Genomic DNA, 21496 nt, shown 5'->3' on the forward strand with positions numbered 1-21496 from the left:
ACATGGTGAAGCTGTTCAAGTGAATGTTTAAAAGCAAATTATCAACTAGTTAACTGTTCCCTCCTTCAGTTTACCAGTCTCAGTCTGTTGCCTTGCATGCCACTCGTTTAAAAGCGTGATTGTCATTGGCTGCGAGAGCGGTGGTCATGTGACTGGAGGTGATATCAGTCCTAACCACTTCAATGTAGCACATCAACAAATGTTTCAATGTCTTCTGCGGCTCGACTTGGCATCGCTATAGCGACCGATTATTTCAGTTTACACAAGCCGGTTGGCGCAGACAGGGATCCACGTGAGTCTGAAACAGGTCGACTTTACACAAGAACTCATGGTGAGCACATCTGGAACTGTGCACATCAGCAGGTTGTAGTTCAAGTTAAAAGTGATGAACTGAAGAAACTTTGGATAGAATTAAGATTCTGGATGTTTTTGTGAATGTGTGGAGCCTAAAGCATTTACCCCCTCACCCCCACCCCCCTGGACTCCTCTTGGCCTGTGTTTCTCTGGGAATGTACCTGCCTTCATCATCAGCTGCCACCAGCTCTACTCTCCTTTGGGATGTTGTGAATTTCTCTCATCAGACTGCTCTGTGTTCAAGGTCAAAAAGCGACAGGTTGACCTGGGGGTGGGGCAGTGGGGGGTGTACCCCCCACTGCCCCACCCCCAGAGCCCACAGCTGGCTCCAAATGTCTGTCGTCATCATGAAGCTCATCTTGGCCTTATTACTACTACTGGATTCAGAGGAGGAAGAGGCAACAGCAGCAGACCGGACATGATGCTGTCCTTTTCTTTCCTCTGGTGTGTGTGCGTGTGTGCGTGTGTGTGCGCGCGCGCGATTACAAACAATGTACTCCATGTTGAATCAGAAACCAGCTGGATATATATAAAATATACATATAGATGAACTATATAGAAAACTATGTAAAGGTATATACTTCTAATGGTTGTGTGTTGGATACGTCAAATCAGCAATGCAGCATGGGAGATTTCAAGTGAGTGGACACAGCTAGAGCACAAGATACCTGAAGGTGTGTGATGTTACTTCGGGTGTTGACAGGTACAGACATGGTGAAGGTAACCATGGAAATGAGCACTTGAGGCTGGAGGCGGCAGCAGCAGCAGCGCGGTTGATAACAAGTATTTCCAAGTGCACTCATTCTGAATGTAAGTGAAATGTAACTCAGTGTCTCAACATAGAAACATTTCTGTAGAGCAGCAGCAGCAGCAATGTTGTATTTATTTGCTTTTCTGTGATGCTAAGCTAATGGAGCTTCTTCCTGTAGCACAGAATGTTTGTAACAGTATTTACAACAATAAAAGACTTCAACAAGCAAGTATGTGTCATTGCTTTGTCTGAACGGTGTGTGTGTGAGTCAAAACTCCTCATCCAGACTGCTGGGTGTCTGTGCTTGATTCCTGGCGTTAATCTGATGCTGTTTAAAAGCTGTAACAGTGACAGTGTTGCTACATGTTACCTGTATTCACTTAAGCTCACCTGAACTCTTTTACAATGAGTCACAGAGCAAACTAACACCTAAAAGTAGAATCTCAGGGATTTTCGGTAACACTGCCCTATTAAAGGATTATAAATAAGTTATAACAAAGTTATCCTACATTTACATCACCAACAAGCCGCAGTACAAAATCTCAGTAACTAAAGAGATGAGCTTTAACATTTCAGAGAAATGTGAGGTCATTACATGGCAATTAATATGACAGTGCTGGCTCTTTTTTTTCACAGGTTAACAAACTAAGTGATAAACTAGCTGTAAACCATTCATAAATCCTTAATGCAGTGGTTCCCAATCTTTTTTGCCTTGTAACCCCATTGTGACATCACAAATTTCTGGCGACCCTGCAATCACGTAACTGCACGTCAATCAAAATGTGCCAGCTCAGATATTTTTATATGCTGCATTTTATTTGAAGTTAAAGTATAGAATAGAGTTGTTTAAGATTGTGTGTGGTGATTTCAATCATAAGTTTAAAAAGAATAATAATTTGTTAAAAACATATATTGCCTAGACATTTCAGGCGACCTCATTTGAATTCCAGGCGACCCCACGTGGGGTCCCGACCCCAAGGTTGAAAAATACTGCGTCATACTGTCATCACCTATCACTAACTTCAGTTATGACAGGTGGATAAAGATATTATAACCTTTGTGATTTTAATGGTAATTAAAGCCGCAAGCGGCGATGATCGGGCCCTCGCTCACCCATGCCACCGCGGGGCCTGAGGCACGCCGGGGCTGTGGCGTGAAGGTGAAAGGGAGAAAAAACCTGAAAGGAGGCAAAAAATGCAATTTTCCGTCCATCCACCAGGGGGCAGTCACCGCATGTGGTGTGGTGCGTTCAGGGGCGGCCCCTCATCACTCATGTGAAGTTTGGAGTGAATCGGACGAAGCATGAGGGAGTTATGAGCAGTTAATGGTTCATCCACCAGGGGGCAGTAATGGGATGCGTACAGATGTGTTCAGGGTCAGCCCCTCATCACACATGTGAAGTTTCGTGGAAATCGGACAATGTTGATGTAAAATATGGCACTTCCTGTTTCCACTAGGGGGCGACATGAGTGAGATCGTCTACGAGCATATGGAGACGTTGAGGTCGTGACCCTGGACCTGTGTATCAATTTTCATGATGATACGAGATCAATAAAGCCATGAAAAAGCCAAACGTATTTTCATGGCGAGGAATGGTCGCCGCATCGCCACACGGTCGCCATTACTCGTAGCTTCACAGCGTTCATAATGTAGCTTCACCACCTTAGTCTGCATGTTTTAGAAGTGGAATGAAGTTGATGGGATCAACTATGTGCCATCAGTACTAGGGATGGGAATCGAAAACCGGTTCCTCTTCGGAACCGGTTCCAACTTGGATCAATTCCTGGAATCGTGTGCGTGTCTGCTTTAACGATTCCCTTATCGATTCCGTTTGGTTCAGAAACTCGCGCATTTGCTAAGAAAAACAAACAAACAACACACGCTGTGTTCGAGTCAGAACAAAGAAAACACGGTGTGGAGGCAGAAGCCTCAGTCTGGGGGTTGAGTGGTGTGACAGCATCCCTGTGCACCTGTGTGTGTAACCCGGCCGACACTGTGTAGTGGACACGTGGGCTGCTCTCACGTCAAGAGTTGATGTCGCTGTTTACTGGATTGTTATTTTTGCGAGCCTCTCCCCCCCGCGCGACCCTACGCCGGCGTCGGGACAGTGTGTTCCTGGCTTTAGTTGATCAGCTCCAGGTGTTTTACAGCTGTTCTAGAGCCGATCGCTAGGTTACACAGCGCCCACAAAGACCCGTTATTCTACCGGACTGAACGAGAGATTAATGACGTTACGTTACGTTAAAATCTTCATTATAAATGAGGGTGCTTAGTGTTTATATCCAGATGTCACTGTTCTCACAAAATAAAGTTAGTGGCATGTCTGTGTGGAGCGGAGCTGCTGACAGATGCAGCTGACAGTGACGTTTCCTCATCACTAACCTGTGAGCCTCCATCCGGTCCTCCCTCCCTCACGTCGTGAGGACAGGACAACGTCTCCTGAACAGGCTACATGTCTATTCTTTCTGTTTTTCTCTCTTCATTTCCAACCACCTCGTTTCAGGTTTTGCTCGTAGCCAGGTGAAACGGTGCGCCCTGTGTCTTTTCTCTGGCGCGCTCTCTCTCTTTCGCTCGCTCACTCGCTCACTTCGCATAAAAACGAACGTTATGAAAACAATAATTAGTGAGAAGAATACAGCTGCGTGAAAACCATCAAATGGAAACAGATAAGTTAAGACAGTTACATTCCTCCTGTGAGCACAGCTGCCCCACAGCCACAGTGGTCTATAGTGTTAACCTGTCCAGGCAGGTCGGTCCTATCTACTTTTTTAATGTTAGAGTCATTAATGCAGTGTTTTCAACCTTGGGGTTGGGACCCCATGTGGGGTCGCCTGGAATTCAAATGGGATCTCCTTAAATGTCTGGTTGGGAACCACTGCATTAATGCGAACAAACCCATTTCTCTTTTATTCCCTCACCCAATGAGAATCGATAAGAGAATCGATAAGGAATTGAATCGATAAGCAATATCGATAATGGAATCGGAATCGCTAAATTCTTATCAATACCCATCCCTAATCATGGCCACTTCCTGTTACCACCGGGGGGCGCTATGAGTAACGTAGGAAATTAATATATGGGGACGTTCAGGGCGGAGCCATCATCATGTCCAGCAAGTTTGAAGCTGATCGGATAAAGTATGTGGGTGTTAGAGCTGTTCGAAGGTGAAATGGCGAGGAAACGAAAAGTCGCCAAAATCCTCAAGGCCCCAGAAGCCACGCCCTTTGACCTAGAGACCTGCGGAGCACAACTTTTGATCAGAGTGGCATCTCAATGGTCTCTAACCAATTTGAAGTCAATCGGACGAAATCCCTAGGAGGAGTTAGATCAAACAGGTCAAAAGTTCAAATCAAAATGGCCGACTTCCTGTTGTGATTTCACCATGACATTAAGAGGCTTTTTTGTGCGTCTTGCCATGTTCTGTAAGCCCACCAAATTTCATGCGTCTCGGTGAAACACAAAGGCGGGGCTGATGTTTTGAAATTTTCTAGGGGGCGCTATTCAGCCATTTGACCACGCCCATTCCCAACGACTTTAAAATATCAAATTTTTCGCGAGGCCTGATGTGCATGCCAAATTTGACGCGTTTTGGGGCATGTTGAAGCCTCCAAAAATGCGATTTTAGGGAGAATATAATAATGAAAGAAAGAATAATTAAAGCCGCAAGCGGCGATGACGGGCCCTCGCTCACCCATGCGACCGCGGGGCCTGTGGCATGTCGGGGCTGCAATGTTTTGTTCATCCACCAGGTGGCGCTAAGCAGTTGTAGGTGGGTGCATTCAGGGGCGGCCCCTCATCACTCATGTGAAGTTTGGAGTGAATCGGACAAAGCATGAGGGAGTTATAAGCAGTTAATGGTTCATTCAGCAGGGGGCAGTAATGGGATGCGTGCAGGTGTGTTCAGGTTTGATCAGAGTGGCATCCCGATGGTCTCTAGCCAATTTGAAGTCAATCGGGCAAAATCTGTAGGAGGAGTTAGATCAAACAGGTCAAAAGTTCAAATCAAAATGGCCGACTTCCTGTTGTGATTTCACCATGACATTAAGAGGCTTTTTTGTGCGTCTTGCCATGTTCTATAGGCCCACCAAATTTCATGCATGTAGGTGAAACGCAAAGGAGGGGCTGATGTTTTGAAATTTTCTAGGGGGCGCTATTCAGCCATTTGACCACGCCCATTCCCAAAGACTTTAAAATATCAAATTTTTCGCGAGTCCTGATGTGCATGCCAAAATTCACGCGTTTTGGGGCATGCTGAAGCCCCCAAAAATGCGATCCTTTTGAGAGAAAAAGAATGAAAGAAAGAATAATAATAAACAGAGCAATAACAATAGGGCTTTCGCTGGGCGACTTGCAGTCGCCGCTCGGGCCCTAATAATAAACAGAGCAATTACAATAGGGCTTTCGCTGGGCGACTTGCAGTCACCGCTCGGGACCTAATTAGAGTTCTGACTGTGGTCATCACAACCAGTCACACACACACACACAGCATTGATGTGTTGAGCTGCTGAACACTCAGATCAAACTGTGTGTTATGGATAATTAACCCAAATTTATTTAACATGCAGCAAATGACTGTCTTCAGTCCCTCAGACATGAGGTCGTCATGAAACTCTGTCATCACTGTACATGGTGTAAATGTGACATCACTTCATTCATACCAACTCTTTAACAGAACATTCATTTTAATAGAGCTTAAATAGATCAGTGTGGAGCGTTCACTTCAACACAGTTGACAGTTTCTGTCCAGAGCACAGGGAGCTGCACGCCTTTCACACTCTCCTATAATAACTCAAGAGGCACAGTTTACACACCAATCTCAACCAGTTCGTTCCATTTGTCCAGTTCTTAGTGGAGCTTTAAGGACAAAGGTCAAACGTCCTTTTATTTGAAGTATTCAGCAGGTGAGTGAAACATGGTGTTTCCAAAATTCAGTAAATCATGAACAAGTCGTTAATGAGCACCTGGATGATTTCATGTTTTTCAAAGAAAATTGCTGGAAAATAACTGAGAAACATTTGACACAAAAAATAAAGGTTTAACACTGACAGTTTTAAAGTCAAGTTATCTATGCATTAAATAACACAGAGACACCTGCAGTGACCCTGGATGAAGCGTGCTGGGTCTCAACACAAGTTTTCTATTTCACAGATAAGTAGGGATGGGAATCTCAACAGAAACCAGTACCACATGGTTTCATCCATCAACAGCCGTCCAATGTGTGGCTACAAAATGGCTTAATGTGGCTCTGAGATTTCAGGCAATGTTTCCCCAAGAATTTATTTTGGCTTGAGCTGCCCTGCTCTAATTTGAAAGAATGAATATAGGGGACACACTGGTCCAGTCCATCATTACATTGCACTGCAGAATTTTTAATTATAATATAAATATATAAATCATATATATATATATATATATATATATATATATATATATATAACATAATAATAAATCAATATAGAATCGGACTCACACTCACACTCACACACACACACCTTCTCAGCGGTGGGGTTTGCAGTCCATGGGCTGGATTAGGTTATTTAGTGTCCAAATGTTTGTCCCTCAGAGCACCGTCTCTCTGAACACTCCGATCAGACTGTGAGGACGATCGGGACGATCCATGCGGGACCCTGTCCTTGACCCCGTCCTGGAGCCCGCCCTGGACAGTCTTCCTCTGCTGTTTCCTTGATGCTCCGGGGACTTGAGCGCCGCGCAGGTGAATGAGCTGAGGTCCCCACAGCTCCGTAGGTGCAGCACGCCACACCTCCTCCTGGGGGGGCGGGGGAAAGTCTGGGAGGAGGAGGAGCTGGCAGCTGGCTGCGGCCACTGGGGGGGTTTAGGCTGACCGGGGCCCATCTCTGAGTCAGTGAACACCTGACAGGAAACATAAAACTAATGTTCAGGACAAGATGCAGCACAGACAAAAAACATTAAACACAGATGCAAGCAGCCATGTGGAGGCCAATCAGCACAGTGGACCTGAGATACCATGGAAACAAGGCCATCCAGATCCATCAGGCTGAGCTGACGACAAGTGTCTCGACCTCATGGCACAGGTGTTTTTGTTTTTAAAGCAAATGCATCAAAGTTCCAAGAATATCTGTCATATGTAGAGTTGTGTTACCTGCTATTTGATGTTTATGTATAATCTTTAAGTAGCTTAAGCTACAGGAAAAAATGTTTGGTTCTACACAAATTAAATACAGGTAAATATGTGTATTGATTGAACCTAAATAAAAAGAAAAGAAAAGAAAAGAAGTCTGCTCCATGTTCTGTTGAGACAGGTGTTGTCAGTGTGTGATCTTTACCTGTTCTATGTAACTAGCACAGCGTACAGCCTCCTCCATGTGCTCCTCGTCTGACTGCAGGACATTTCGAATGCTGTCCACCAGCTCCTGGACCTCAGGGGCCAGGCCCTGGGCGGCCGGCTGCTCCAGGATCCTCCTGACCAGCAGCTGCGTGTGTCGGTAGCTCTGGTAGTCCACCATGGAGGTGGGCCGGGGCCGGCGGGGGGCCCTGCCGTCATTGTTGGCCCGTCGCAGCGTGACCTGGCCCTGGGCGGCCAGGGTGGGCTGGGAGGTTTGGGTGGAGGAGTCTGTCGTCTGCGGAGACGGAGCGAGGGGGGTGTCGCTGCTGCTCCAGCCTGCATCAGAGCAGAGCGTTTCTCGTTACAAACAGATCTGCTCATGTTTATTTCATCACTGTACCAACGCAGCAGCCTGAGGTCGGAGCAGAGCAGCTGAAGAAACTCTATTCATGCTTCAGTGCTATTGGCTCATCTGCTCCAGACAGACTGTCTGAGAGTGGATGACCACCTTTGACTTCAGCTCCACATGAGCCACAGACACATGACTGATCATACAGACCTCTGCTGCCAGGTTCTCAAGTCCAACCAAGGGACAAGATCACCTCAGCCCTGTTGGACCCTCTCTACACTGGCTCCCAGTAGCTTTTAGACTGGATTTTACTGTAAGATCTTACTGATCACAACATAAAGCCCTCCGTTCGCCTTCTCACGTTATCTTTTAGCTCCACACCCACACAAGGTCTTCTGGCTGTCCCAGAGGCTAAAGACTAAAGGGGACAGAGTCTTTGGCTCGTCAGGTTAGCTGAGTCTGTACTATCTTGAAACTTTTCTCAGAGAGATTTTACTGGTTTTACTTCAGATTGAATTATTTAATTTCTCTTAAACACACTTTACATACAGGTGCATTTCAATTAAGTAGAATATGATGGAGGTCAGCAGTTTTCATCATGATAGTGTAGCTACTGAACCAGACTAAGACCATTTAAAGACTCAGGAAAACCTTCGCAGTACTGACATTTTTCACAATATTCTTGTTTTTGTTTTACTGAATTTGGGTTTTCATTAAATGCAAAACATAATCAAGACAAACAAGAATCAATAAAAAATAAATAAAGGCATGAACTATTTCAGTCCATGTGTAATGAATCTATATGAGTTTCACAAATTTAATTAAGCTACTGAAAGAAATTAAAATAATTATTTTCCATGATATTCTGAATAATTGAGATGGGCCTGTAGGTTTTTGTACACCTGATTTTTTATATGCATACATTTTTAATCTCCTTTTTTAATCTATTGAACTCACTGATTTCATATTTTGCTCTTTGTCAAACACTGATTGCATCATATGATTATCCTTATTCTTATTTCATTCTTCTTCTTATTATTGTTATTTATTATTATTATGAAGGCACCCTGTGATACATGTAAAGCATGACCCCAGATAAGTACCTGTAGGTTAAAGTTTGTCAGAGTGTTATGTGTGTGATATGCTGCATCCATAAAAAATAAGGTCAGGTTGACCCCAAATAAGTAATTTTAGGGCTCCGTGTGATCACAAGGACGTAGCATGAGTGGGTTCCTCCTTAGATGAAATATGCCCTGAGAGGAGAGTAGAGACCTTGGGGAAAAGAAAACATTCACTATGGCGCCAGAGATAAATTATGACCTGAAGGCTACAAGTGCCTACACTTTGATATGGACAGCCACAGATTAGTTACAAAGGTTATGTTAGGATATATATATATATATATATATATATATATATATATATATATATATATATATATATATATATATATATATATATATATATATATATATATACACACACACACATTATACATGTTATTTACACACACATTATACATGTTATTTATACATGTTATTTATATTCTTCTGTTCTCTAAGACATCGGGGTTCTCTAAGACATCGGGGTCTCTGGAGGTGTCCCTCATGTTTATGATGCTGTTTACTGATGGGTGGTTTTATAAAGAGCTGATTGAATCAGTCAGTCCAACTGTGGGGCAATAAACAATCACTAGCCTTTAGCAGCGAGGTCCACCAACGCTGGGTCACTGCTGGAGAGACGGATCCCTGCTCTTTTCAAGGTGGCCAGTCCTGAAGCTTGCTGCAGAGAAAGAGGAGGAGGGGGATGAGGAGGAGGAGGAGGAGGAGAAGGAAGAGGAAGAGGCTGGGGCTGGGCCTTGGCTTGGTGAACCACGCCTGGTGACGCAGACACCGTTTGAGGACTCGGACCTGATGAGACACAGACAAATGGACACACGTCAAAGATCCTGAGATCCACATCATCACAAACTATTCCAGAGACCAGCAGAGCATATAGCCTGTCACTCAGCCAATCACAGGGCAGGACAGGTCTGTGTGTGTGTGTGTGTCCTACCTGGACTGCTGGGGGCTGGTGGTGTTGGAGTGGTTCTGGTGTTCACACTCAGCTCAGTCAGAGGAATGTCTGTCTCCTGGAATCAAAACACAAACACACCATCACTGTATTGTGTGTTTGTTTTGTGTCTTGGTGATGTGTTCAACTACAGTCTGTTTTCTCTTCTGCCCGACACTGCTGTAAAAATGTTACATTAAAAACCATCTTCACTGGGGCGGTGTTTAGCTCAGTTGGTAGAGCACCCGCCCCATGTGTAGAGGCTATAGTCCTCGCTGCAGGCGGCCCCGGTTCGAGTCCCGCGTCGGACGGCCCTATCCTGCATGTCATTCCCCCCCCTCTCTGCCTCCCATTTCCTGTCACACTCTGAACTGTCCTATCTAATAAAGGCATGAAAAGCCAAAAAAATATACTTTAAAAAAAAAAAAAAAAAAAACCATCTTCACTTGGGTGTCGAGTGGCGCAGTAGGTTGAGTGGGCTCCCCATATAGATTGAGTTTGCAACCAAGAACGCCCATAAAAACGTCACTTCCGGTAAGAGCAGTGGGGGAAAACAAACCATTCTCCCTGCCCGCTATAATGGGAAAGTCCGGTCTAATGCTTGTCCCCATTTCATGTCTTAGTTTGAATCTCTTGTATCTGCTGACAAAGAGCTATGTATTAAAAAATTCAGTACAATCCGATTGTTGTCCGTACATTTTATTATAGAGGAAACAACGTTTTGGTCCTCAGGACCTTTTTCAAGCAGAGATTTCTTTTTAAAAACATTACAGGCCTACCATGTCAGAGATAGTCAATCAAAGGCTGAGTCAGTGGGGGGGGTCCCAGAGGGTCCTACAGCTGTAGTCAACTAGCAGTGATTTGGGCAGAATTCCTTGAATCCCGCATCGGGCAGCCCTTTGCTGCATGTCATTCCCCCCCTCTCTGCCTCCCCATTTCCTGTCTCTTTCAACTGTACTATCTAATAAAGGCATGAAATGCCAAAAAATCGACTTAAAAAAAAATGTCTTCACTCAGGAAGATCAGAGATCTGTTTGAATAGGGGGGGCTTTGTCTCGTACGTGTTACGTTGTGTGTTATTGTTGTGTTGCTGCACAATGATTAACCTCCAGGTTACTGTTCAAGGCGATGATCTGAGTTGTACCTGTGTGTCTGTGTTAGTGGAACTTCCAGCAACAGCTTCATACGGAGGCGGAGGATCCAGAGGACAGAAGACCTCCACTCCTTTGATCCGGGCCCCATAGATATGAGGGAGAGGGATCACGCTGTCCCCGAGTGTCCTGACACACAAATCAAACAACACACTCATCTGTCAGTACACACAGCAACACAAACACAACACTGATACACTCTGTGAGGATCAGCAGTCCAAGGCCTCGTTATAAAACTGAGACCCTGAACTGCGGATGCATGTGTGTGCGTGTGTTACCGGCATGTCAGACGTGGTGTGCATGAGTAGAAAGTGGAGAAGTAGGAAGGAGGAGGGGCTGGGGCCACAAACTCATCTGGATCTGGGACTTGGGTAGGCTCCTCCCTTTCCTCCACTGTGGCCCTGGGCTCATCCTATCACAGACAGAGGACACGTGACATCACACATCAGCCTATACATCTGGTCCCAGTTGTTCAGAGGTAATCTGATCGGATCTTGGATAATGGATCGGATCAAATCTTGAAAAAGGGGTTGTTCAAAACTAAGACAAGATTCTGAGGTCGGATTAGATCACGTAATCCAATCTTGGTTTTAATCTGGATCAAACCCTTAGTTTGTGTTGTTCAAAACTTTTTAGTAGGATCAGGATAACTTTGATCCAAGCAGTTTGGTGGATTCAGGGGGGATTTCATGAAATTTTTTTGATTTAAATTAAATTCAAACTGGTCAAATAAACAATATTTATAATGTAGTATATATACTGTACATTTATTGATTTATATTTTGCACCTGATTTTTAAACTATAACAGTGATTAGTAAATAAAGTTAACTTTTGATTATTCTACATTGAATAACTTTTCCCCCCAACTACTTTTCCCCAAACTGAATTTAATGAAATTTGAAATTTGAAATCTGAAGTTTGAATTTTAAAATTTGAAGTTTGAATTTGAAACACATGGGAAAATATTCACAATGCAGTCTTCACTAAGATACACATTTAGAACCTTCATTATCCAGATTTGGTCATCTTGAAAAGTTTGGATCTGGATCAGACTGATCCAATCCAACTTTGCTTTGAACAACTGGGATAAAAGTAAAACGGATTACGTGAGCATTTTTGAAATCCGGATAACTTTGATCCGGATTACACTTTTTGATTAACTGGATGGTCAGGCCTGGTGAGTCACTGTTGGGTGGTCGATGCGAGGATGAACCCACAGGCACTGATCCAGGACCAGAGGATACAAAGCTCTACAGCCAACTGACAGTGGGTCTCATTCATGAAACGTGAGCAGCACGGATTTGCGTGTAAACCCTGAGCAGCGCAAATTTACGTGGATTTCCGCATTCATCAATCTTTTAGTAGTGCTGGTTTTTTCGTAGCTACTCACAAAATCTACACCTGCTCCGGACTGTGTGTAGCGCTTGTGTAAATGTAGGAATGCAAATAAATACTGCTTGTCACTGTTGAAAATTACCATTTTAATCCGTATTACTCTCTCTCATGTTCAAAATACGCCGACGCCTTTGAAACACGTAATTTAAACATGACAAACAATTAGAAATATTTGTGGAGAGATGTTTTAGGGATCGGACACACACAAACACGTCAAGGCTCCATCTAATGATGATAATAATCTGATATAAAACCGGAAAAAAACTTTTTGTGTTGCTACAGTATACGCTCGGTGGGCGCACACTTCACCCTGCGCAGCAGCGCAGTCAGCACCGGTTTGGATGGAGCTGTGACAGACGGCTGGTGCTTCTGTAACAATATAACCTGCCTATATAACTTCATGTGTTGATACAACCATGCTCCTCTACAGCTGAGGCTGTGAAGAGCCTCCTCCTCCCGTCACTGCTGTAGCTCTGTAGTTGTGTGTATTCTTTTTTTTTTCATGTTTCATATTGAACTATTCTGGCTTTACTTCTTAAACGGTTCTTTAATAAACCAAGGATAGGTCTACTTAATTCACTAAATCTGTTTCTTCCCTCCAGCCTTTGATTACCTGTCCCAGTCACACCACTACTAACAGAAAATAATTAAATATTTTTTCTGGACTCCACTTCACCCAAAATGACTTCGATCCGCAATCTCTCTCTTTTTTTCTCTCTCCCTCTTTCCTTGATTGCGTCATGGCTGCAGGTGAACAGGTTGCACCTACCTCCTAATATGGTGGTCAGGATCTCCTTATATGGCTATTCATGTATGGAGATCTATGCTAATTGCTGATCACGGGAGCGTGTTGTTAGTTTACAATGGGTTGGCATTCATGAAGTTACACACGTGTTTACGATAGAATCTGAGTTTCCCGCACTGTTCATGAATCCGGAGTAGAGTTTTAGTAGAGTGAGCTTTTATGTGCAAATCTACACACAGATTTACTCACGTTTCATGAATGAGACCCAGTGTGTTTAAAACCAACATGGTCAAGAAGTAAAACAGGAAGTGATGCAGGTTTTCTACACAGCTGAGGGCCCTGGGGCTCAGAAACCTCCTGGGGCTCAGGTGGTGTTCGTACCATGCAGGGCGCTCTGGTGGAGAAGATCTGCAGGTACCTCAGGGCCGCCGCCATCAGACACACAGCTGTGGTCAGAGCGTTCAGGGCGCAGAGAGCAAACAGCACTTTCTGGAGAGACAGAGATGCAGATCAGTTAGGATGGATGAAAACAGGCCCACAGTGATCAGGTTATCAGGAACACCTCTTTAACCCTTTAACGACCCCAACAAGAAAAAAGCAGTGAAAAAATGATTTCTTAGCATTTCCTTTACCCTTGGGTTAGTCATAACCACACTCAATACAATTTTTTTCAACATACCCTGTGGTTTTTAAAATATTGATCTCTATTGGCTGAGATTTCACTTAATGGTTTAAGTACAGAACTTCATACAAATACCAGAAATAGTAGAATCATTCAAATAAAATGCTAATTTTAAAATCTAATTTATAAAGAAATAAACAACAAAAAATGTCTGGGGCATGTCCACATTATCTCTGGTGATATACTGCAAAGCATTCCTATGAGAGGCCCCTTGAGAAATAATTCATATTTACAGATAGTAGTGTTGTGTTACAATGAGTATAGTGGTGTGTGACAGAGAGCATAGTGGTGTGTGACAGAGTATAGTGGTGTGTGACAGTGAGTATAGTTGTGTGTGTAAGAGAGTATAGATAGCCCCTCATGCATTCCTGGTTTGTGTTCACACAAGAAATGTCCATTTTAATTACATAAGCTTAATTTGATGCACTTACCATAAAGAAACAAATCAACTATTTGGTTGAGCATGTTTTAAAAATATTAGACATTTAATTCAGGTTTTTAGGTGGTATCAAGTAACATAATTCTGTTTTGTAAGGTCTCTAACACAAACATACTGTATGTCAGAAAACTATTCATATCTTAAAGTTTTACCAAAAACAGTCAACATGTCTGGAATGATCTTCATGTTTCTGACTTCCTGGTTTGAGGGGGGATGAAGAAGAATACTATTTAAAGACACAGTGCCCTCTAGTGCATTTTTTTTCAGCATAATGTACCTCAGCCAAGTGGTAGAGATGGCTCAACCAGGTTGAGTTACTGTAAGTTAGGCACTCCTCTCATTGAGATGTAGTGACCCAGAAAGTGATAAACCATATGGTCGAGCAGGCAGTTAAAGTCTGGTCATTTTTCTTCTGTGTTGCTAACCCTCCTCTCGGCCATGTGCATTTGTTTTCAACGAAGCCTGTGTGAAATCAATCCATGGAGTAGTGGATATTGTGTATATTTGCATAGTCTTATCTGTCATAAACAAGAGATTACAGGTTGCGGGGCACGTTTGTGTCGCGGTGCCGCAGAGACGAGAGCTGGGACACCGGGTCAGAGGCTCTGATCTTACAAGGTTGGTTTTGAGATGCTAGGTGGAAGGCAGAGAGCCTCCATTCTGGTCAAGTTACTGGTCATTTATTTAACCATCACAATTGCTCCAAAGCTGTTCAGTTAAGGTAAAAAAAATTAATATAGTTCCTCTTTAACACTGGCTAATTCCTCAGTTCTTCATATAACGAGAACCAGAAACTCTCCTCATGTGACATCTTATCCATAAGACTGTGACAGAGACATTCACCACCACCACCCTGGTGTTGACACAGCTCAGGTGGGCTCCATAGATTCAGACTCTCACCCAACATCTGCTGCCTCTGCACCCACTCACCAACATCACTGATTCATGTTTTCATATGATTTTTTTGTAATTGCATCCCTGTGAGTAAAACAGATTCTCACATTAATTGTTCATCATGAGGTCAGAAGCATCAACGTGGTTCCTCTCAGTATTTGAACAAACAGACCCATTTGATTCAACTGATGTACAGACACTACAGAGGAATGGCTTTTAAACACAGTGTGACATGTCCAGGGAATATCAAGAGCTTCACCTTCAGCAGGATCCTCATGGTGCTGCAGGAGTGGGCTGGGTGGAGCTCCAGCAGCTTCTCCTCCGGACAGGTGGAGGTGGGGGAGAGGGAGCAGCAGTGACACACATCTCCATCCTCACTCTGAAACAACAGAGAGAGAGAGAGAGAGAGAGAGAGAGAGAGAGAAAGAAAGAAAGAGAGAGAGACAGAGAGAGAGAGAGAGAGATTGGTGGAAGCAGGTTAATAATGACCACAGTTAAATGTTTATTATACAGACTGCTTCAGTGACTGTGGTGAGGAAGCATCAGAGATCTGCTCACACAGTTGTGTTGAGAATATCAATAAGTAAATAGATCATGTGAAATTAGTAATCAGATCAACCAATCTAGAATTTCTTTCAGGTTTCTCTGCCTGTGACCGAGTTACAGTGCTGTGAAAAAGTATTTGCTTCTTCCTGGTTTCTTTTTTTCTGCATATTTGTCACACTTAAATATTAAAGATCATCAAACAAATTTTAATTTTAATATTAGACAAAGATAACCCAAGTAAATATCAAATGCAGTTTTTAAATGATGATTTCATTGATTAAGGGAAAGAAGCTATCCAAACCTACCTGTCCCTATGTGAAAAAGTAACAAGTAACAAAAAAATCTGAAATATAGATTTCTGTTTCTTTTAAATCCAGCTGAGTTATCATGAAGAACAAACAGACCATTTTCATCATCAACATCAAAATCTATAAACATCAATTCAAACCTGTTTACTGCACTAAAAATATTTTCTCTACTGCACAAATGTGTAAAATGTCAAAACTACATATCATCTACTTACAGTATGTCTGTATGTTTTATTATGTTATCTATTGTTCATGTGAATTAAAAGTCTTCTGTCCTTGTGTTGTAAATAAAGTTGGTTTAAAAAACAGCCAGTGTGAGCACAGTTGGACTCTCTCTGTGGTGTCTTCAGGATTCCTCCTTCACCTCGTTCATTGACCTCATTATGTTTTCCATCGAGGTTGGGGAAAAGTTGAGGCTGAGGTCAGTGAGAAGATTATTTAGACTTTTCAACCACAGTCTGTGTTTCTCTGTCTCAACTTGTCTCACTTCTTTGAGACTCAGTTGCAGAGTCCACCCAGACTGACAGAGAGGAGGGCAGATGAATATGAAAACTAAGAGGGGAGAGTTTGGCTATTATGCGATAACATGAACTGCAACTGAATAAACTTGTCTGTGACAGCTCGGCTTCATAGTTCACTTACTGTTCACTTGTTACAGCTGCTTCTGAAACCCCTCCACACACATCTGTGCATTGACTTGACTTTCACACTATAACTATAGATTATCACCGATCACATGTGCTAATAAAGCACCGTTCATGTCGCTGATGACCACAACCTACAAATCCAACAAGCTAGACAACATCCTGCTGCTGCCACTAGAGGGCGGCTCATTACATAATAGCTGTAAGCAGGCATCGGATCCCTCCGGAGACAGAGTGCTGTCCTGAGATCAGATGTAAGGAGAGATATTGCTTTAGTGACTGGTGTCTATTCTTAGCTGTAACTGTGACACTGTTAGTCTGGATGACTCACCACTGAAGTCTGGAGGACCAGGGATGTCAATGAATGGTTTTATTAATGCTACATTTGATGAATGTTTTATACCATTTTTGTAAATCCATTTATTGATAGATTAATAGTTTATTTATAACACTCCTAATGTTAATGCCAATCTAAATAAAGGAAACACTTTTCCTTTCTTTACCATCCTTGATCCTCCAATTTTCTTTAACATTAACAGTCAAAATGAAGCTGCAAGGAGTGAAGTTGAGTCGAAACAGATGTTCCGAGGCAGATGCTGTTCAGCTAAGGATATGACTGTACTACTATGGGTCAGAATGAACATGGGTGCAGGAGAAAGACATGAAGCTCCAGTGCAAATGGTTCACAGTGAACTCTAACTAACTGGGTGTGATTTGTTATAGTATTTGTGTGTAATGTTGTTATTATGGCTAAGGCTTTATATGGATATATATGTGACACATTTACTGTAGTTTTATCTGATTGGACTTCTGCTGTGTTGGCATAGTTAGACCTGATTATTGATGGACAGACTGTTATAAAACTTTAAAATGACTTTAAAACGTTTGCCTGTTCTTTTAAAGGTGTCCTCTAATTCTACCATGTTCTTACATGGTGTAGGGAGGGAGACAAAATAAAAGACCTTACACATCCGTGTGAGGCAGGTCCTTTATGCTAATGTGTTTCTCATGATCAAACTTTCGTCTCTTTGTGGTGTTCTGACAATAAACAGGTTTGTTACAGACCAGTTGACATCAGTGAGCATGGTGCCACCGTCAACACACTAGGGATTAACCGATTATCGGCAAGGATAGGTGATATTCCGCATATTTACAATAATCGGCACTGGGCGTTTTTTTTTTGTTTTTTTTTTCACCAATAACCGATCAAATAAATGCATTTTAAAACGCGCTCCTTTGGCTCTGATGCAGTGTCTCTCTACCTGAGGTCACCCCTCTTGGCTGTGTAACAATGTGCCGCCCACAGCCCACACTGAACCAAGATCTGTGTTGGAGTTTGTGGTATTCTACAAAAAAATATGGTCTTTTGATGACAGGTTTTCACAGTGTAAAACAAACTGTATACTGTATTTATTCATTCTAATCCCAGGTGTGTTATTCCAAATTTTGACACCACATAATTATTACTGCAAATGAATATTGGTTCTAAATATCGGTTATTGGTTTCCTTAATTACTAATAATTGGTTTGGCATAGATCACATTCCATCCTCCATACGCAAAGGTGAGAGACAAAGAAAACTAAATCAAAGGGAAGCTTTTTGGATCTATAAAGTGCAGGCTACAAAACATCCAAGCTTGAATGAAGACTTCACTGCTTTTTTCTGAGTTCTGCATTTCCCCTGGATTGGTCCTGGTATGATTCAGTCCATGATTGTATTTATTGTATCTTTTGTTGTATTGATTGTTGTATCTTATCCAGTATTTATTGTTGTATTTTTATTATCTGCACCCTTTATGCATTTGAAATGTATCTATACTGACCATTGTTTTTTCTTTATTCAGCCGCTTTATAAAGCCCCTTTTGCAGGAGTTGTCTGCTGACCACACCCACTCTGGGTCACAGTAACCGAGTGGAAGCTTGTCATTGGTTGAACACCAAGACAAAAGAACTAGGTTTTTCTGAATTATGTGTTTGACTCCCTGATGAAGGCCTGATGCCGAAATGCGTCGTAGTGATTTTAAACATGTCATTGTAACAATGCCAGATTAATTAAAGGAATTTTATTTAGTCATGCGAGTGCCTTGGAGTTTTTCTTTGCTTTTCAAATACTAATAATTGGTATTGGCCGTGGAAAAAAAACCATATCGGTTGATCCCTACATCACATTGGCCACAGGAGAGGAGAGCACAGACAGAGAATGAGGGTCAGACACAAACGTCTCGCAGCCTCACCAGTTGGCAGCTGGTCATACTGGAAACCAGCTGGGCTCCCTGGCAGCACAGGATGAATCCAGCCAGGTTAAGGAGCACACACACCACAGACAGCAGGACAAACACATTGACCTGGAGATGGAGGGTTGGGGGGGGGGGTGGGGGTGACAGAAGGGAAGATGGATTACTGTAGCTTCAACGTGTGTCTGACACTGTGGATAAACAGGTGTAATAAACATGATGTAATCAGACAGAGACGGTGACAGCAACAATGGCTGAATATAACTCCACCCCACCCACATTATCAGTCTAATCAAAAACATTATTAATCATATAGCAGATAAATGACACAATATGAAACACATCACACACCAGTTATGATGTGCACATTCAAACACATGGGTCAACTTAAGCTATGGTACAGATAATACATGCACTGTGATGCACAGCTTAATACTAATTATCACCGATTACCAAACCATTCAATCATTAGGTTTCCGATAGTGATGGATTCCTGTGAGGTACTGTAAAAATAAGTTTCACCTCAGAGAACGCTCACTGAGCACTTTATTAGGAACACCTGTACACCTGCATTTTCTCATCATCACCCCCACCATCTAATCAGAGTATGGAGTTTTTACTTGAGTGAGTGAGTGATTAGTTAGTTGTAAAAAAATAAAAAAATAATACAGTAATGGACAGACATAAAAATAAATACTTTAAGACAACACATGAAAAATGAAAATAATACATAATGATTGGATTTTTCATATCAGAAAAGGAGTGAGAAGTGAAATTTGTTTAGTCCCACCCATTATTCATAAATTAACTATCTAGGTTTCTTGTCATTATAATCTATACAATAAGTTCATTTAGTTGGATTTATTCTGATATAGTATCAATAATCTTTAAGTAAATAAATACCCAAATAATTAAATAAATTATAGCTGCTGCGCAGCATTGGGTCGGGTCCGGGCTACTTTTGGGCATATTTAGGCAATTCTGAGCAACAAAGCAGAATAGGAAGACAGGACAGTTGACCTTATAATGTCCAATTTGCATCAGTTGAGGATTGAACCCACAACCTCGGGAACCAAAGACCGTTGTCTATCGCACTGAGCTAATTGACAAGTGGCAGTTCAACAGTGGCTTCACAAATTGAGTAAGCCATTCATTGTCACGCAGGCAGATTTGAAACCACAGTAAAAAGAAAAATCTGTTTTTGAGGTAAAATAATGATATGTATTTGTTAAACATCTACTGTGACTCTAAGATGTTAGGAATCTTCACACATGGTCCAGTCCAAGCTATTTGGATTTTTAAATTTAGAGGCTTGCTGTGATGCCACCATTAGGACAATTGTCTTGTGTTTCGTGTTGAGGACATCTGACATTTTGATCTGTCATCATCGTCATCACCCTTGATGGGTCTCGAACTCACAATCTCTGACACCAAGAACCAGCTCCTAACTCGCTGAGCTAATTGGCTGGTAGCGAGACCTGCTGTGTAGCTTCATTTATCGACTCAGGGAGTCAATGCCCGGGCAGCTGTTATCAAGGCAGACTTCGAAAATGGTCAAAATGTCAGAAATTCTGTAATCTAAACAAAAATCTGATAATACATGGGATCTGGCATGGGGTTGGACATTTCTGTAAGGTTTGGTGAGTTTTCACCCATGGGAAGTATGATTTCCTTGGAAGTAGAAAGAAGAAGATGACACTGGAGCTTTCACCCATGGTCCGGTCCAAGCTATTTGTTTTGTTTTTTTAATTTAGATGATGTGTCATATCATCATCACCTTTGCTGGGTCTTGAACCCACATCCCCTCGCACCACAAACCAGCGCTTAACTCACTGAGCTAATTATCTGGAAGTGAGACATGGTGTGTGTCTTCTCAAATAGACTCAGGGAGTCAGTGTCCGGGCAGCTGTTGTAGAGGCAGATTTCAAAAATGGTCAAAATGTCAGAAATTCTGTCATCGAAACAAAAATCTGTTAATACATAAATAGCATCTAGACAGCAAGACAGATTGAGGACATCTGACATTTTGATCTGTCATCATCATCATCACCCTTGCTGGGTCTCGAACTCACAATCTCTGACACCAAGAACCAGCTCTTAACTCGCTGAGCTAATTGGCTGGTAGTGAGACCTGCTGTGTAGCTTCATTTATCCACTCAGGGAGTCAATGCCCGGGAAGCTGTTGTGATGAAATGGTCAAAATGTCAGAAATTCAGTTATCTAAACAAAAATCTGATAATACATAAATTGCATCTTGACAGCATGGAAATGTTGGTGATTTGTTTTTAATAATAAGTGTTTTGCTTCATAAGAGAAAATATGATGTTTAAAAATTCCACTCTCACATTGACTGCAGTTGTTCCCATGAGAGCAGAATTCAAAATGTTCTAGAAAATTCAGTTTTTAAATTAAAATTCTGATATTTGCCAAACTTCATCAACCATGACTCCAGAACATTTTCATTTTTTTTCAGGAAGATTAAAAATGTATTTAGCAAGAATTTGATGGTATATGTTTACAGTAGTGTTTACAGTCAAACGTTTTCATGCACTGTAGGCTCAATTTTTGCTTAATCAAAAATCAGAGAAACAAGTTTTGTGGAGGACGGTCTGGAGATGCTCTGTAGCAAGTTTGGTGTCAATTGAGG

General features: G+C 42.2%; 1 protein-coding gene across 2 annotated transcripts in view; it reads right to left on the minus strand.

The window, feature by feature from the left end:
* The window catches only part of entrep1 (endosomal transmembrane epsin interactor 1), a 30385-nt gene that overhangs the window by 3076 nt on the left and 5813 nt on the right, over positions 1-21496 (minus strand). Inside the window, exons 3-11 of one of the 2 annotated variants that reach the window (XR_015036610.1) lie at positions 18850-18960; positions 15377-15496; positions 13484-13591; positions 11240-11373; positions 10955-11090; positions 9814-9889; positions 9456-9668; positions 7411-7745; positions 6598-6976 (exon numbers count right to left, since the gene is read on the minus strand). Coding sequence is in view for 1 of the 2 variants with exons in the window: in XM_085787396.1 (XP_085643522.1) it covers positions 6665-6976; positions 7411-7745; positions 9456-9668; positions 9814-9889; positions 10955-11090; positions 11240-11373; positions 13484-13591; positions 15377-15496; positions 18850-18960 (1545 nt within the window). In the remaining variant the exon portion in view is untranslated. Of the gene's footprint in view, positions 1-6547; positions 6977-7410; positions 7746-9455; positions 9669-9813; positions 9890-10954; positions 11091-11239; positions 11374-13483; positions 13592-15376; positions 15497-18849; positions 18961-21496 lie in introns of those variants that run through there. The other variant, XM_085787396.1, reaches the window with a different exon arrangement.

The sequence above is a fragment of the Trachurus japonicus genome, chromosome 9 (assembly GCF_045865225.1).
Source record: "Trachurus japonicus isolate A0001 chromosome 9, Traja_1.0".
NCBI classification, from domain to species: domain Eukaryota; kingdom Metazoa; phylum Chordata; class Actinopteri; order Carangiformes; family Carangidae; genus Trachurus; species Trachurus japonicus.